The sequence below is a fragment of the Protopterus annectens genome, chromosome 10.part0, assembly GCF_019279795.1.
Source record: "Protopterus annectens isolate FY-2018-M chromosome 10.part0, PAN1.0, whole genome shotgun sequence".
Taxonomy (NCBI): Eukaryota; Metazoa; Chordata; order Ceratodontiformes; family Protopteridae; genus Protopterus; species Protopterus annectens.
Window position 1 is genome coordinate 990,019,028 of NC_056744.1, and position 18,443 is coordinate 990,037,470.

Consider the following 18,443-nt stretch of genomic DNA (forward strand, 5'->3'; position numbering starts at 1 on the left):
ATGCCACATTCAAAGCAAACTAAACAGCAAAAGTTAAACAAAGCACAGCAAATAAAAAGCCGAGGAGCAAGGTAACATCTATGCATTGGCTAGTTCAGGTTTTGCAGTATTTGAAACCAAAAGAGAACAAGTGCCAGTGCATGGTGGAGCAGACTTTTGGCAAGTAACTCATAGTAATAATCAATAGCACACTGCAAACATTGTCTGTCAGCTTGGTACTTTATGTTTAAAAAATGAGGAAGAAAGGGACATGTACAATAGCAGGAAATTGGAGACTATAACCAGCAGGATTGCACATAGAAGAAAAGCATAAAGGAAAAGTAAATGAGGGAATGAAATGCACTTCTGTGGGGATAGTACCCCATTTTATTTATACATGTAGAAAGAGAAAGACAGCTAGAAAGACTGATGGAAAGGGTGTGGGGAGACAGATGAAAAAAGTAAAGAAAGGCAATCAATGATAGCAGACCAAGAAACAAAAAGCATTGCATCCAGACAGCCAGAGATTAATGCAAACACAATCTAAGGAGTAGAAAAATGACAAAAATTTACAAGGAATGGATTTTGTCACAATAGGTTGAGGGTACCCCTGGCATGAGAAGTGGTTGTGGCATCCATAGCATGATGGCAATCAACCATTCTGGAGGGATGTCAACTTGACCAAGAAGACAGTTCAGATGTGGCCAGTGACAGGGGCTATACCTTACTCTGGTGGCCCCCAGACAGGGGCCTATTAATTAAGCACATTTTGTGTACATTCTAGAAAAGGCATGGTGGTGGATACCCAGCAGATCCTTTCCCTATCTTCTGCTTTTCACACCTTCTGCCATATTGATGGCAGGTCCACAGCAGGTGATTAAATTGGATTACCTATTCAAAGAGTTTGGACCCTCCCCCCAGTGAGAAATTCCTAACTTTCCCATCTATCATAGACACAACAACAGCAACAGTGGTCAGTATGACTAACACTTGTGGGTCCTTGATATCATAAAATAAAGGAGAAAGACACTATGGGAAGGATAACATTACTGAAAATATAATACAGATGGTAAAATTAATAGTATTAAACCTAGTAGGTAAGTACTATACTAACCAGTACGACCTGCTAATTTCAGCTGCCTCCTTTGGCAGCCAACATGACTGGTCTATCACTCTGCTCATGCTTAAAATACAAGGGATGAAACAGCTTTCTCTCTCAGCTGCAAATGAAATATAGACATCTGTTCAAGACTATACTCCTGCATAGCCATGCATGATAGATTGTGCCACATTGTCACAACTAAACTACAGCTCCACATGAACTTACATGTTAACATTTATATGAATGATAGCAGTAGTCTGACAGTGCCAACTGCCTCAAAATTAAGAAAAAAACTATGCAACACCCCACAACATACATCAGTGTCATTATACATAGACAAGCAACAGACAATGACATGCCAGTTGCCCACCATAAACCATGTTGTATGCCCTTATCTCTATCACAGAAAATTGTCTTTATCAGAAACACAGCTCTGGCTGACATAAAAAGGTTAAAATTACAGTTTTAAATGAACAAAAAATGGCAAGAACACACCGCACTACAAAAAACTAAAATTTCATATAAAAGTTAGTGCTTTCGTAAAGAACAATGTCAATACTTCCTCAGACAACGTAAACTATAAAAATAATTCCATTTATACAAAATGACAAGTAGTCACACAATACTAATCAGCTGACTTTAAAGTCAAGAGATAAATACATTCAAAGACATATACATTGAAAAGTAAATAAATCAATAAATAAAGTGAGTGAATAAATAAAGCATTCTCACATATTATCTCATTAAGCTTTTCAATTTCAAAATACAGGCAATAGAACACATATCAATCAACCCAGGTTGCCTAAAAACATCTAATTTAAGCTGCCATAGCAGTTCTTTCTGTTCTAACTTTAAGGACGATAGACCTCCTCTCTCCTGGTCTTCTATATAGTCTATAACCATAAAAGAAAAACAATGGCTTGGGTTGTTAGATATATGCTTGGCCAGGACATTATCAATTTTGTTGGCCCTAATGGCATACTGATGTTCATACACCCTTTCTCTAAATCTCCTATCAGTTTCTCCTATGTCCCTGATTCGAAAATAAAGCCCTGTGTTGATATACCTGCAATAAGAGCAGGCTTCACATTTGAACATATCCTTAATTCATGGCTGTTGGCTAGTACTGTAATCTAAAAGCTGTTTTAAATTAAGCTGTTTTAAATTTTGGCCTCTTCTATAAATGATTTTAGGGAATTTGAACCTATATTTTCATCTATTGAAATTAGGTTCCAGTTTTTATGCAGGATCTGTTTCAATAAGATTGCGTCCTTATTATATGGTATTATGCAAGTTAAGGGATAGTTCATGTCTGTATAAATTATCTCTGTTGTATTCACAATAGTATGTATAATCTCTGATGTGGGATCATTCAGAATTGCTTTAAAGTAACCTGAAATTCTTTTTGATGTCACTTCCATGATTAGGTCCTCCAATAGGGGCTCAGGGTTGCCATGTTTTAAAAATAGGCCTTTCAAAAATTTGCATTCAGTAAGAAAATCTGAATGATTAGAAATCATTTTGGCTGCCCTGACAAGTTGCCACTTGCCCATTGATCTTTTTTGGTGCAAGGGATGATAACTGGTAAAATGAAAGAATTCAAATACGTTTCCTTCCTGAAAATGGTAGCTATATATGCTTGCCTAGTTCTATCCTTTTGTAAAAAGACATCTAAACATGATATTTTGTCTTTCTGGAACTCACTGGTAAATTTTAGAAAACTTGTGGTGCTATTTATATACTGAACAAAGTCTTGGAAAAGTCTTTGTTTTCCCTTAAAAATGATAAAAATATCATCCAACTAACGTGTATAAAAATAAATGGACTCAAAAAATGAGTTATTCCTAAAAATAAATTCCTTTTCCCAGTATGACATTACCAAATTGGCAAAGCTTGCCCCACAAGGGGATCCCATGGTCACTCCTTTAATTTGAAGGTAATGCATACCATCAAAAAGAAAGAAGTTGTTCATCAAGATCAGGTCCAATAATTACTGCACCACTCCCAATTCATCCGGATCCATCCCTTTGCTTAATAGGATTTGACTGACCTGTTCAATGCCAAGTTCATGAGACATAGCAGTATAAAGATCCTTGATGTCCACGGTAGCAAAATTGAAACTATCACTATAAACCAAATTATTGATATTCTCCAAAAAGGACCAAGAATCCTTGCAAATCTGCTGTTCATTGGTCAGATATTTTTTCAGGATATAATCGACATATTTTGCTAAAGGTTATGTAATGGAATCCCTCCCATTAACTATTAGACAAAGCGGAGAATTATGAAGATCTTTGGAATACCAAAAGTTATTGGTATCCGAGGTGCTGGCATTGAAAAATAGTTATATAAATCAATAGCTATTCTAGCCTCTATAAACAAGTCATTAAGGTACATCTGGATCCTTCTATATGCAGTGTTCAATTCATTGAGAGACACAGTAACATAATTATCTGTGTTCAACATTTGTTTCATACATTCTATATAATGCTGATCATTCATAAACACTAATCCACCCCCTTTGTTCAGTTTGGTGATTCTCAAGCAACTATCCCTTAAAGCACTAATCATCTCCCATACATGCTTGCTAAAAATATTTTGGCAAGTGTTACTTCTCTGTCTAAATACATGCAGATTTCTAATATCGGATTCACACATACATTCAAAGACAGTCAAAGTAGGGTGAACCAAAGGGTTAAAGGTACTAGATATTTTAAATACATTCTGTGTTGATTCATCTAAGCCAACACTGTTTCCTGCAAAAAACATTTTCAAATTTAACTTATGAACAAAAATTTTTAAATCAATTAATTTTCTCACTATATCACAGCTTCTAGTAGGTACAAAGATTAAACCTTTGGATAAAATGTCCACTAGCGAAGTTTCCACCAAAAAGGAAGAATAATTGAAAACTTTAAAATCCTTAGTGGTATTAAAAGCCGCAGTCAAGTTGTTAGTCACACTTGAACAAAATGTTTCAGGCAATGTATTATTTGTCTCACCTAATCGGTGTATGTTTTTTTCTTTTATGGTTATAGACCATATAGAAGCCCAGGAGAGAGGAGGTCGATCGTCCTTAAGGTTAGAACAGAAAGAACTGCTATGGCAGCTTAAATTAGATGCTTTTAGGCAACCTGGGTTGAATGATATGTTTTCTATTGCCTGCATTTTGAAATTGAAAAGCTTAGTGAGATAATATGTGAGAATGCTTTATTTATTCACTACTTTATTTACTGATTTATTTACTTTTCAGTGTATATGTCTTTAAATGTACTTATCTTCTGACTTTAAAGTTAGCTTATTAGTATTATGTAACTGCTTGTCCTTTTGAATAAAAGGAATTATTTTTATAGTTTATGTTGTCTGAGGAAGTATTGACATTATTCTTTACGAATGCGCTATCTTTTATATTAAATTTTAGTTTTTTGTAGTGCAGTGTTTTCTTGCCATTTTTTGTTCCTTTAAAGTAGTTTGTGTTAAAATTACAGTTTGAAAACCACAACAATTATAAAATTGTATTATACCATTCTGGCCTTTCCTGTCTAACCTCTGTTTAACGCTGTTTAAGATCTTGCAAGTGGTGGTTTCAGAGGTCAGTGTGCTGGTGTTTGCATTGTTCATAGGTCCTCACTAAGCACAATAGGGTCAAATGATGCATTGAAATTATGAATTGGAGCCTGATAGGGTGTCAGCAGTGTCTCCCTGAACTGGCTATGTAACAGGTATGGTTTAACCTTTCTCCTTCATAAACTAGTCAGGTGTATCCTAAGGATCATTCGCTTCAGAAGCCAGTGACACAAATGTTGCAAAACAAGATGATGTCCTCAGACTATCACTGAATTCTGAACTGTGAGCCACATAGCTTTATCAACAAGAAAGTGCAGTTCAGTACATTCACAGGCAACATGCATTGCCCCTTGTTCATGGTGTAGCTGCAGCATTCTGGGGGCACTAGTCTATTCACTTCATTGAAATCTAGCAATTAATAGAAATATATGGAACATAGCCTCAACCTCAATTGAATACATTTTGCACAAGCTGGTATTTGCTTGCTGCTTCAGTAGATGATCCATAATTTTAAATGAAAAACTGTGCCCTGAAATAAGGAACAGCAGCATGCTTTCAACATTGTGCAGAGAGTACCTAATAGCAGAAAAGGAAAACATTCTGAAGGTACAGCCCTAAGGAAGAACATCATGTTGTACAGCACTCTGGTACATATTAGGCTTTGCCTTGCAGCATTAGTTGAGGTACATATATTAATATATAATATGGTTTCCAGCAACTTGTACCTACATATAGCTCATGCATAATATATGTAGCTGAATATTTACACTGTAGGTGAGGGAAGACTGCTGCTGCCAGGATGTGTATCCCTATACTACATATGTGTCATGTGCTTATAATGTATAGACAATTGCTATTGCCCCCCCATGTGTAACCCCAATTCCTAGGCACCGAGGGTCATGTGTCACCACAGAGTTATGTCAAAACCATGCCATCAATGAAGTCCACCCTTCACCTGTATATGTTTACGGACTTCTGAATATTAGCCAGTCTATAGGCACACATGCAACTGTACATCTCCACCTGCTGCAGTCTGTGCTGTTACTGGAGTACTCCATTGTCCACAGCATTGTATCTCTATCCCTGTTCCTACATGTACTCTTATGTAAACTATATCATTCCAATATTAATTGATACTTTACTATCCCTAACTGTCACAAGTCAACTCCATGGTAATCAGGTATAAGGTCCTGATTATAGCTAGCCAACCTGGATTCCATTAGTGCTCAGGCATCTGTGGCAACAGCAGGGGAGGATGGGTGCACCCATCTTGGACTGGAAGATGGGAGGGTCATATGCCATAAAGCACACAATACAATACAATTTCTCTAGTGGTGACAAGGAAAACTACCATAGAGCGCTAAGGCAGATGGACAGGGTAGCTTGCTCCTGTCAGCACTTTGCAGACGTGAAGGGCAGATCAATCATTGACATCATATCCTAGGAATGGTACTGGACATGCACTAAGGATAAATGCAAGCAGAAAAATCCACTGCAGAGGTATGTTTCTATTTTGGGAAACCTCAGTCTCCTCAGTGGACTGACCTATACCAGTGGGAGTCCAGGGCGTAAGGAGGGATTGGAAGACCTAGTGTATGAGAAGAGGAACTGTGTTCAGATTATGGAAAGCTGCATGGAGAAAAAAGTAAATCCAAAAAATGCCTACAGCTATGTGTCTTGTCCCAGTAGGAGTCCATATGTCCTTGAGAGGTGCTGAAAGGCTGAGGATGAAAACCTTCAGCAGAGCTAAGGTTAGATATTTTTTTCTACAGTCACTAACACACAATGCAGACCTCCTCCTGGGACAAAGGATGCTCACCAGCCTTTATTGGATGATTTTTTAGAAGACAGCGGCCTATACTATCAGTGTTGTTGGTGGCCAAATCTTACAACAGCAATGCTGGAGGAATGTGGCTGACATGAGCAGGAAGGTCTGCAAAAAGACCGACAGCATAAGACCAGAGAGATTAGACACTGGAAGGGGGCTACCTCTTACTGCAAGCCAAAGTGACGAGTAGAATGTCTTACTGCCCCTTCATGGAGATGATAAAAGTACAGATGTCATACCTGAAGGGTGGACATAGTTGTTAGATGTGGCCAAACATGAAATGTCACAAAGGGAAGTCCACTAGGTTAGTAACAATATGTCATGTATATATAGCTGAGTAGTACGTGTTGGCAAGCCACATATACCCCACCATATGATCCATATAGACACAACAGGTGTCTAGATACATAAGAATAGCAGTGCAAATAGGTCTTTGTTATATATCTGCATTGTGTATACCACTGCCTGCATGCATAACACAGGGACTCCTATGAGGAAATGGGTATTCAGATTCACTGTGTTTTGTCTTGTATTGTCTAGTCGCAGACCAGACATCTGTACAGGCTGGGACAGGATAACAGGCTGAATTGTCTTGAGTAATGCAGCATCAGCACCTGGGTGGTATATTGATCAGGGTGTATGTAAGGGAAGATTTAAATTTATTATATGTTGATGTGAATGATTCCATCATGGAATAAGATGAGCGGACTGCAGAGTCCCATAAAGAGAGGTGGTACGATGATTGCTGTTGTTAAGACTCAGGGACCTAGCTTTATCCTGTTAAAGGAAATACATTTGATTGACAGTGAGCATCTGAAACTCAGTTGGATCATGGGAATCATAGGATCATAGGAGATTACTAGGCTATCAACCCAGATGTCATTTAAGGCCTAGCTGTTTCATCCCAATAAAATACAATAGAAATGCTAGTCAATACCCAAGACTGCATTTAGTGATGACTGTGCATGTCAAGGAGGGTTGTAGGCTCTGTCCCCAGTAAGAATTTATTATGCCCCTTCCACTCATCCAGGTTCTTCTTGAACAGTGTCATAGAGGTGCTCTTTCTCACATGAATTGGTAGCCTGTTCCAAAGATGTGGCAGTTGCTGGGAGATAAATCTGTCCTTTCAGCATGCCCTATTTAAGTAGCAGGCCATATTTAGGTCCTGCAATGGGTAGCCCTAATCAGATTTGATTTATGGATATGCACCAAGTTCATTAGGTTTGGGTCTTGGATTGCTGTGTAGGTCAGGCATAAGTCTCCCCTAAGAAGTCTATACGATACAGAGTACAGTGACAGGGACTTCAGTCAGTCTGTATAAGGCACATGCTGGAGCCTCTTGATCTTCTTTGTTGAAGCTGCAGCTGCTTAGTATGGTATATACCAATTGTAGCATTATACTCAATTATGGTCCTGATAAGTGCCAAGTATAGGGGGATTTAACTTCTTTTGCTCTTGAGGTGATGCCTTTACTAATCAGGTGTGCTATGTAGAAAGCTTTCCTTACTACAGTAGATAAATGGTAATCAAAGTTAAGGTCGCAATCAATTTGTAATCCCAGGTCTCCTACCACTTCCTGGGTATTGTTGTGGATTTGATAGTGTGAGGGGGCATTGTTTGTGCTGAAGGGAATAATGACACATTTCTTTGCATTCAGTTTTTGACCGTGACTAATATACCAGTCACTGGTCTGTGTGAGATCCTCCTGGAGTATACTGTCATCATTTGGGGATTCAATGATTGCACCTAGTTTGCAGTTGTCTGCAAACTTGGTCAGCCAAAACCCCTTAGTTTTGACTTGAACTTCTGAGAAGTATATACCCTTAGGGTTTTAATAATGGGAGGCTCAAAGCTGTCTCCATTTTAATTAGAGTAGGTAGCCCACTTGAATTATTAGAAGAAAATGTGATAGAAAATCAAGATACATATTAAACTAAAGCTGGAGGACACATTATTTATTTATTCATTTATTTATTTATTTATTTATTTAACATTTGTTTACCAGGAAAGTCAAATGTTTCACAATAGTCAGTTTTGTCTTTCTCAGAGTGCTTCATAGGAGAGAAAATTAAGGTGGTAAGAGAATGCGTGATAATGAAAGAATACTTGAAGACTTAGGCTGCTGATGGGAATCTGATAATTGAATCAGAGGATGTTCATTTAAGCCCCTTATTGACTAGACTTCCTGCAACAGTGAAGTTCTTACACCAATGCAAAAACTGGGGGTGGTTATGTCCCATAAATATTTGGGGCTTGCTTGTGAAAAATATACATGTAACTGTTACAGATGTGATACATACTCTAGAATAAATATCTTAGTCAATAAAGAAAACCTTTATTTGCTCAAATGCTTGCATGCATTCCCTATAACCTTGTCTGACCATGCATCTCTGATCTTAAGTTTACAGCTCACTAACAGTTTATTTGAGTGACACTGGAAGGCAAGTATGTTTCTGTCAAGTGCTACAATTTCAGGAAGTGTTATACAATTTCATGAGAGTGTAGGTGGAATAGTCTCTGTCAATGTAGAAACATTCATCTGAGAGATGAGAGTTTTATAAGCCTTTACTCAGACATGAGATGGTACAGTATGTGGTTAGCAGACAGGTTGGAGTTGGGGACACAATAAAATATTATCAGGGGCAGTCGCTTAGAGCACAGTGATATCAGATTATGACGCCTCAGAGTGCAGAGTAAGAAACTGCTGAACTGAAAGCTAAGCTAGAAAAAGTATTAGAATATAAGATGGACTCACTGAGGAGGACACTTAGATTAAAAAGCTTTTAAGTACCATCCATTGGTCAAAATATTTAGCTATATGACTGTGTCAAAAAACAACAGATAAAGTAATGCACAATAACAGATCAGTATGTTGGCAGTGTCTATGAAACCCAGCCAGAAATTTTACCTTTTTTGCATTCAATTCTGTCAGCAGTTATACAGAGCAGGAAAAATTCAGCTTGGCCTGGATGGATTGCCAATATTAAAACAAATGTACTAAGGCTGAGGTGTATTGCAGATTTTATATTACTGGTCAACTTTGCTTTGAGCTTAGCAACAGCTCCTAAAAGCTGGGGCTTGGTGATAATTTTAGAGATTTTGAAGTTGGGCAAGGATCCCGTATAAATTGATTCTTTTCACCCAGTCTTGATAGTGAAGCATGACTCTAAGCTTTCAGTGGCATTGATGAGAAAGAGGCAAATGGGAATCCGCCCTTATTTAGTGACACAGGAGCAGTCCAAATTTAATCCCAGGGAAACAGTGCATAATAACTTTATTAAATTAAGTAAGATAACTGAGGATGTGAATAATGTGAAGGAACCTTTGCTGACTACCAGCTTTGATGCCGAAAGTATTCCTGACAGGGTAAGTTGGCATTACTTATTTAGCATTTTGGCACATACTGGACTTATAACTGAACTCATTAGATTGCAGCAGTCCATGGACGGTGGGGGGGGGGGTGGCAATGCTTAGATCAAGCTTGATAATTTGATTTTACATTGGGAAGGGGTTCCGTACAAGTGCCCACTTTCCCATTACTGTTTATGATTTAGTTGGAACCACTGGCTCTTAGATTTAATGCCCATTTCCCAAAAGCGATATCCAATAGAAGATATATCCTATATAACTTTACTGTATTTAGAAGAATTAGGGATATAACTAGCATATATGGAAGAGAATTTGGGAACTTTTGAATTTTCATCAGCTGACAGGAATCAAAACAAATGCCCCAAATCAAAAATAGTCAGAATAAATTATCTCCTGTCCAAATGCTTCCCTTTTACATATCACTAATTATGTTCATTATCTGGGGTTAAGAATTGCTGAAGCAATTGACCAATCTGTTTGTATGACCAAAGATATGATAATGACAAAGGTAATAAAAGTTTCCCAAGAAATGGAAGTTAATACAGGAATTGAATAATTTATGTAATGTTGCTTAGGTTATATGATATGTAGCAATACATGTGAAGTATAATGTTTGTTAATGTTAATTTAATACAATTTGATTACTTTTATATAAATGTAAATTTGCCTATGTCACAAGTGATGATTCAATACAGGTGTTTAATTGCTTCAGAGGGCCAAAAAAAAAAAAAAAAAAAAGAAATGGAAATTAATTTGCTTAGATACTTGGCAGAGATTCTAGGCCGGCAGTTTGTTTCACATTTAATACTGTATTCAGCCTAAGGTATTATTCTGTCTCCAAATTGTGGGGTTTTGAGAAATGTCAATAAGCAAATTTCGAAATTCTTATAGATGCAATAGGAAATATGTATAAATGGGAAGGCTATAACCCTATCAGTCAGTATAGGAGATTTTGGGGTCGTAGATATGGAGACATGCAACAGTGTTGCTAGGTAAAATCTGTTATATGGGCTTTTATCCTTGACACATGATTCTAGATAGAAGTTATCCCTGCATAGTGAGACAGGTAACATGAAAGGTCCACACAGAGGAGTAAGGGAAAAGATAATCCACAAATTGATAAAGTTAATAGCTCAGGCATTAAAGGATATGGATTGTACAAAATGGGGGAAGTGAGAATACCTATTGAGACATTCCATGAATGGAGTTTTTAGGTTCATAGAAATATAGGTGTTTACTAGGCTAACAACCACAATGGCCTTTTTAAGCCTAGCCATGCACCCCAAATCTAGGAGAAGTTCTGATACCTTTGATAAGTATAAGCATGGGCCTTGGAGATGAGACATAGGGGCAAAACCAGGGCTGAATTTCCGGTTTCCAATCCAACTGTCCAAGTTGCACTTGAATTGGGTTAGGGATGAACTCTGCTTCACATGGGTGGGGGGATTGGGAATGGAAGTAAAATAGAAGCTGGTGGGTATCTGTCAGGGATTAGTGTATAAGACCAACTGTTGATAGCTGGATGTCTGTTAATTTGAGAAGAACAGTGGAGGTAGGGATAAAAAAACAATAGCATGAAAAGCTAAACAGGATGTTGAGGGTATTCTTACTGACAGTGAATGAAACGCATAGGCATCCATGAGTCATACTGTGTATTGCAACCTGGAAGGAAGTCGAGAACAGGAAGGGAGTAATATTTTTATTATATACAATTCTTATTGTAAGAAGGTAAATAGAAACCAGTATAATGAAAATGGCACATAAGTGGAGTTCAGCGGTTGTCATTTTCCAAGTAGCTTGGATAATACTGATTCTGCCACCCTGAATTGGAACAAGATCCCATGAATACAGATTTACAGCTTTTTTATTTTTCTGTCAGTGTTTGATCAAGTACCTTTCTTCTCCTCCTAGGTTAGCTAAAATGTTTGCAAACATCAGTGTAGCATGCTGACATTGAGATGACCTTATTCAGGGGGATTATTTAAATACTTTCTGGTGATGTGCTAGCTTGGCAGATTTTAAAAATTCAGTTTCAAGGACTTTGTGACAGACAATGACAAATAGAGTACAAATAACTCCAGATATTTTCATGTTCTACCTAGATGCAAGTGATGCTTTGGAGGCACAAGGGTGCTTGTTAAATATGTTAATTTCAGCTCCCAAGAAGGCAATTACAAGAAGATAAGAAGGTTGCTCACCACCAGCAACTAGGGGAGTGAAGAAGATAATGAAAGAAAGGCAGACGCTGTAGTTGTCAACAATGGATGAGACACTGAAAGGCTGAAATGACCTCCTTAGGTACTAACAAAAGCAGAGTCCAGTGGGGGGGTGTAGGTTACATTTTCCAAAGATTTCTTCAATAGGACTGGCATGGGAAGGAAGATGAGAAGAATCTACCTGGTCAGCAGTGCTCTATTCATGGGACTTATGCCAAGGTAAATGTTATTGTTTCTATTCCCTTTAAGTATGCAAGGGTGTCAGGTTTGCTATATTTGGGCAGTTATTCAATTAGATTGTAGTCATAATGTCTTTATATGTTAGATGTGTTCATTGAAATTAATGCTGTCATTTTTTCTATTGCTGGCACATTTAATAAAACTGTTTATAAAAAAATATTAATCATAATAGGTTATTTGGCAATAATGCATGGCCTTTTCAGTATTGTCAATGGTATGTTTTGCTTACGTTTTCATGCATATATGTGGCACTCAATGGGCAAGGGGTATATAGCAGCAGATTGTAAAAGCAAAGCATTGCATGAGGTTGTACTTCCATAACTGGAAATAACTGAACTTACTGAACGGATCACCTAAATACTTTTAGCTACTTAAAGGTACTTTTCGAGAGCATTTATTCAGCTTGTTAAATGGGTAAGTAAACTAATTCTTGCAGATATTTTAAACCACAACCTAGACCAGGGCAAATAATATATTAGTGGACAAATGGCAATAATTAAGTACCTAATATATCTGTTGTAGAAGAAGAACAAAAAATGAAGAAACCTACTTCATAGAGAACACACATACAAGCACTAGAAATCAAGATCAACCCCTCTTACTGCAGCTGATAATTGGTTGTACTAACAAGTGTATCAAAAAACCTGCCTATTTAGTAAAGCTGTTCCCTGTTTGCTTTTTTTCAGGCTGTAAACTATGATTCCTAAACACAGATTATTGATTGTTAAAGCAACAACTGATCGAAAGATACTATCCATTTAAAAACTAATAGGTTCACAGTATTCACAAAATATATAAATTAATAGATAACATAATAGACCAGCTATTCAGTGCTGCAAACAACTTAAGCAATGATACTTCATTAGCAGAATAAATATAATTATATAGTATGGAAACTGACACAGCAAGTTACTGCAATAACAAATTGTATTTAATAAATTTGAATAATTGAATAAATGCAAGACATACCATCACACACAGTAATTCCATTTCCAGTATATCCATCATTGCAATAGCATCCATCTACATCTTTTATGGTAGCACATCTTGCGTTGACGTGGCAGTTCAGTGAAGTGCAGTTTAAAGATAAGCAGCAAGAATCCAGCAAACTGGATACCAACACTAAAATAAAAAAAAAAAACAGCTATAAATGCCTGGCTAATTTGTTTCCTATATAAATAAAGCACATGTATTTTAAAATTTTCATTTCAGTCATATCATAGTTCAAACGTGATAGTTGAGACCTAATTATATTACTGAACTAACACTAATCTGCTAGCTTGTGACAACATGGGCATAATGACTTACTCATGGCACTTGTGATTCATGCCTAAGAAGTAGGCCAGGTCTGCAGAAGGTCTATCTGCCTCAATATAAAGGTAGGCTAATGATAGCTGACTAGGGGTATTACATACTTACCTGTCAGACGCTAGGATAGAATGGAGTGAATACCCTCACACCTGTACTACGATGGCACCTTACTCCATTCCACCATTACTCTTACTAGTACCACAGATAATGAAGGGGGTTAATGAGAGAAAGAAGATGTGTTGAGATAGCCAGCTCTGCTAGAGTAGGTCTGGATGACGTCAGCCATTACAATGATTCCTACTTCTTGTTATTTTCATATAGGTTCTATACCAGTTAGTTTCATACACTGGTTTGTGCATATATTAAGCTTTATCCAGTAAGAGTGGCTGACACATCCTCAGCATGAAAATATTTTATCCTCCAGCTTTTGAAATGGTAAAGGTGACTTTGTCAAAGTCTACATAATCAGCAAGTATTGTCAGTATCTCTTCAGACCATACCTCTCAACCTCTTAGTGTAAAAAATCTGGACAAAGCCTAAGATATTGGGGGACAAAGGCCCAAAAATAGACAGTTTTCAAATGTTACTCTTATACACTTAGAAATTTGCTAGAATAACAAGATTTATGTTAACATGTATTTTCTGAAGGATATGAAGTCTAAAACTCAAGTGTATGTCATGATTTAGTGAATTTAGTCCTCAGTGATTTGTCAGAAACCACATATTATATGTGGAGCAAGCCAGAAATATGAGGCAAGAATCCGGACATTCTGAAAAAATCTGGACAGCTGAGATGTATGCATAAGACACAGGGGATGGAAACATACAATTCTGGAGAGGCATTCAAAGCTGTAACATGCATATGTTTTCCAGGAAATGTAATGTGTATTGAAAATTGTGTATATATATATATATATATATATATATATATATATATATATATATATATATATATATATATATCCATATTACTGCATAACCAGTTATGGACATGAAGGATTAAGTTTGTCTTTCCAGGAATACCCATAAATACTAGTCTGCTATGGTGAATTCACAAACATCAAAAAAACGTCAATAGGAAGGAGAAAGCATTTAACTGATCTTACAAGACAATTTTCTTTATCTGTGGACGAACCTTTATTTCTTACCTTTTCTTCTTTGTACTGAATTCTGTTTACGCTGCATTCTGCATTATATCTACTGAAGAGATTGTGTAACCCATCCTTTAACCGAATTTAACTTTCTGCCTCCCTCCCATCCTTTACTGCTACCCCTTTTTCTAGTCGTTTCATGTCTGCTAGAATTCTTTCATGGTTTCAGTCACCATCGCCCCTAGTGGCTGCACATTCCTCAGGTACACAACTTTCTATATGAAAAAGTGTTTCTACAGATTTAGTAAGTAGATAATCCCTGCAAGCTATTGCATGTGCTCTTTTTTCCCTGTATTTCCTTTTCAGGTTGATGCCTTCAGATCACCAGTATATCATCTTTTGTACCCATGTGAGTTCCTCCTAACACTCTGGTCCCTTGAAGAGACATATTCTATGATCACACCCTCCTTTACCTTCTTGTCACTATCCTCTGGAGTACTTCCAGCATTCAGATACTGGATTATTTTATCATCTCCACAACTACACGCACTATTCATTTTGTGGGTAATTTCACCCATTGCAATGCGAGGCAATTCATTCTTTCCTTTGAGTGCAACCACATAAGTATACTGCTTGATGATTTACTTCCTGCTGCCATGACTGACTCATTCTGTTCTTCATGGCCCTGTCATGACCTGATAAAAATTATTTAGATAAATATGCTCTCACCACCCCTCTGAACCTCATACCTCAAAAAATCTACACAAAGCCTAAAATAATGCAGGGACAAAGGCTAAAATAGGGACAGATTTTAAACATTGCTCTTACAAACTTAAAAAGTTGCAGGATTTAAGTTAGCATTGATTTTTCTGAAGGATATGAAGTTGGAAACTGAAATGGTATTTAGTGACATTTAGTGACTTCAATAAGTGACTGGTGAGACAACTATAAATTTTATAATAAACAGATCAAAAATATGAGGCAAAAATATGGACAGCTGAGCGGTATGGTTCATACTAGATTGTAATGTGTTCACTGCAGTAACTTTATTTCAGCTAATTCTTCATCACAGGGTCACTGTCATCCAAATACTGTGTGTTCCCTGTAAGGTATCTTAGCTGCCATCCTACCATCTTTCTTCCTGGTTGGATAGCTATTGCAATTTCTCCCATTTGACTCTGCTCACTCTTATTCTGCTCCAATCCTGCACTTTTGTGTCATCTTAAAAGGGGCTGGTTTTATTCTTCCCTTACAGGTGTGCTTATAATGAAAACATGAAATAGTACTGCCTACAGCACTGCTGGTGGCATTGCAAAACTGTAACAAAGTCATTGATGAAGTCACGTCGGTTCATATTTCTTGATACTTTTCTGTAATCCATGCAGGTCTGAGCGTGTCCTTCTGACCACGAACTCCCATTTGTTGTTGTCTTGAATAATGTTATCCTTTCAAAAACAAACCCTCCTTTTCCTCAGACTTTTCCCCATGACTTTTCCTGCCAGTTGTATTGGGTTAATCAGTCTATAGTTCTCCAGATGTTTCCTCATCCTTCTCTTGTATAAGAGTATGACTTTTGTGCCTTTCAGTCTTCAGATCTTTCTACATCAATTGTCTTTGGTAATCAAAAGTAAAAAAAAAAAAAAAAAAAAGTCTGCATGAATGCTTTAAATTAACTCTTTAAGATTGTACGAAAAAGGGTTAGAGATTGTGGAGGAGATGCAGAAGACAATGTCAGTGCTTCCATTCCAGAGCTAAGCATTTAGTTTAAAAGTCATATAACATAGCTAACAGAGTTGGCAGAACTTTGGTGTTATGTTGTCTAGAAAGAACCACTCCAGTCTACCACAGGGCCTTTACCCCACTCATATCGGTTGTGCTTCATCCCTAAATATTGTGCCAGTGGATGGAGATCAGGATATTCGTAAGAGGGATATGAAAGCAGGCGAAATGATTTTTAAAGCTGCATTTGTTAAAAAACGCAGGACTTGCCTGAGCAGCGCACTCCAGTTTCATCCAAGTCAGGAATATATTTTTGGGCACAACTGGGCACAGTTCATTTGGATAGAGAAGGATCGACAGTAAAAGAACAAGCGCCCATGTCTGATCATATCCATAAAGATGTTTTAATAGGAAACATTTTTGATTTTGATGAAATATCAAATTATGTTAAAAATAGCAAGGCCTTGCAAACCTTCAAAAACCCAGTAATGGAACATTTTCAAAATGTAATAAAATGCAAATGTTTTCTGGATACTAGCTAAAGGAAGTGTTCACTTACTTGTTCTTAGATTCACAGCTAAATTGTTGATTGCATCTTCCATCCATCCATTCACAACCCTCTTCTCCCATTTTTGCCCAGGAGGTCACTTCAACAGTGGTGATCATCTACGGCCAATGTTCACACTCCCAGGTGGCTAGCCCTGCAGCATTTGTTCTTTCATACCACATGCACACTCACACTTATGGGCAATTTATAGTATCCAGTCCACCTACTACATGTCTTTAGAATATAGAAGGAAACCGGAACACCCATAGAAAACCCATATTAACTGAGGGAGGCTATGCAGAAAAGGCACCCTCTTGTTGTAAAGTGAGAACACTACCTGCCGCACCTTATGATTAGGTGTACCACTAATAAACCAATTCAACTTATATGCAGTCCATCTACATATAGCTGCCTTCTCAGTGAAATACCTCAGTATCACATACAAATTACTTATCTCTTGATTTTTATATTGTATTGATAGATTTAAATAGTTTGGCCTCACCTACATTTTGTTAATCTTAGCTTCATATCTTTGAATAAAATAGTTTGTACTAATTTAAAAATATAAATGCATCTTTAAATGTCTTGTTATTAATTTTTCCCAGGCCATGAATATAAAGGGTCAGTAGACAGCTCATTTAGATGGCAAACAAATTGATATAAATAAAATAAATATAGTTTCTTGTATACATGTAATTACATATTACCAATCCTGGAGATGAACGCATTGGGCAGGCAATAGTATGGAGTCCCAAATATCACAAAAAACCTGTGAAAATGGCTACTTCAGGGAAAGAGGTAAATAGTAACAGTAAGCCTGAGCTTGAGCTGCAGCTGTCAAAAGGATTGTTTTATAAGGGGAGATGAAAGGATCACAAAAGTTAGAGATGAGATGGACACAGCTCTCACTTCTCAGGACGTGAGAGAAATATAGATGGAGGATTCTGACTATTAAGGGCAGGAGGCATCTATATACTGAGACAATGTCTTTTTGTACAGGAAGTGGTATCCTGAAGTGGGGATCGAAGGAGGTGGAACACCTGGTAATTATAGGGCCCTAGCATTAGTCACTTTTTGCCTGGGCACATTCTATTCCTTTTCAGGCAATTTAGGAATGAAGCACATGAAAGGGAGCCTTATGCATAATTTCCATTGGTCAGATACTGAGAAAGATATGAGATGATACTGCAAAATGTGTGAGCCGTCTCAGAAGGTCTACAAGACAGGAGACAAAGCCAAGGCTACTCTGATGCCTTGTCCCATTATATAGCAAGCATTTGAAAGTGTAGCCATTGTGACATTGTAAGGCTTCTTAGCAGAGTATATATTATTTTGTTGAAAACTAATTACAGTGAACAGCTGTTTGTTGAGCACAAAGGAAACATTTCTAATGATGGACAAGTAACTCCATTATCTATGAAAAACATTTGCTGATGTGAATGTTCGATGAAAAGCTGTTCAGTGCTTTGTGTTC

The 18,443-nt window shown here is 37.3% G+C and overlaps 1 protein-coding gene across 1 annotated transcript in view; it reads right to left on the reverse strand.

Moving 5' to 3' along the window:
* ADGRL4 (adhesion G protein-coupled receptor L4) overlaps nucleotides 1-18,443 on the reverse strand; it is a 707,438-nt gene that overhangs the window by 560,857 nt on the left and 128,138 nt on the right. The window contains exon 2 of the mRNA XM_044085751.1: nucleotides 13,271-13,423. Coding sequence (XP_043941686.1) covers nucleotides 13,271-13,423 — 153 coding nt within the window. The remainder of the gene's footprint in view (nucleotides 1-13,270; nucleotides 13,424-18,443) is intronic.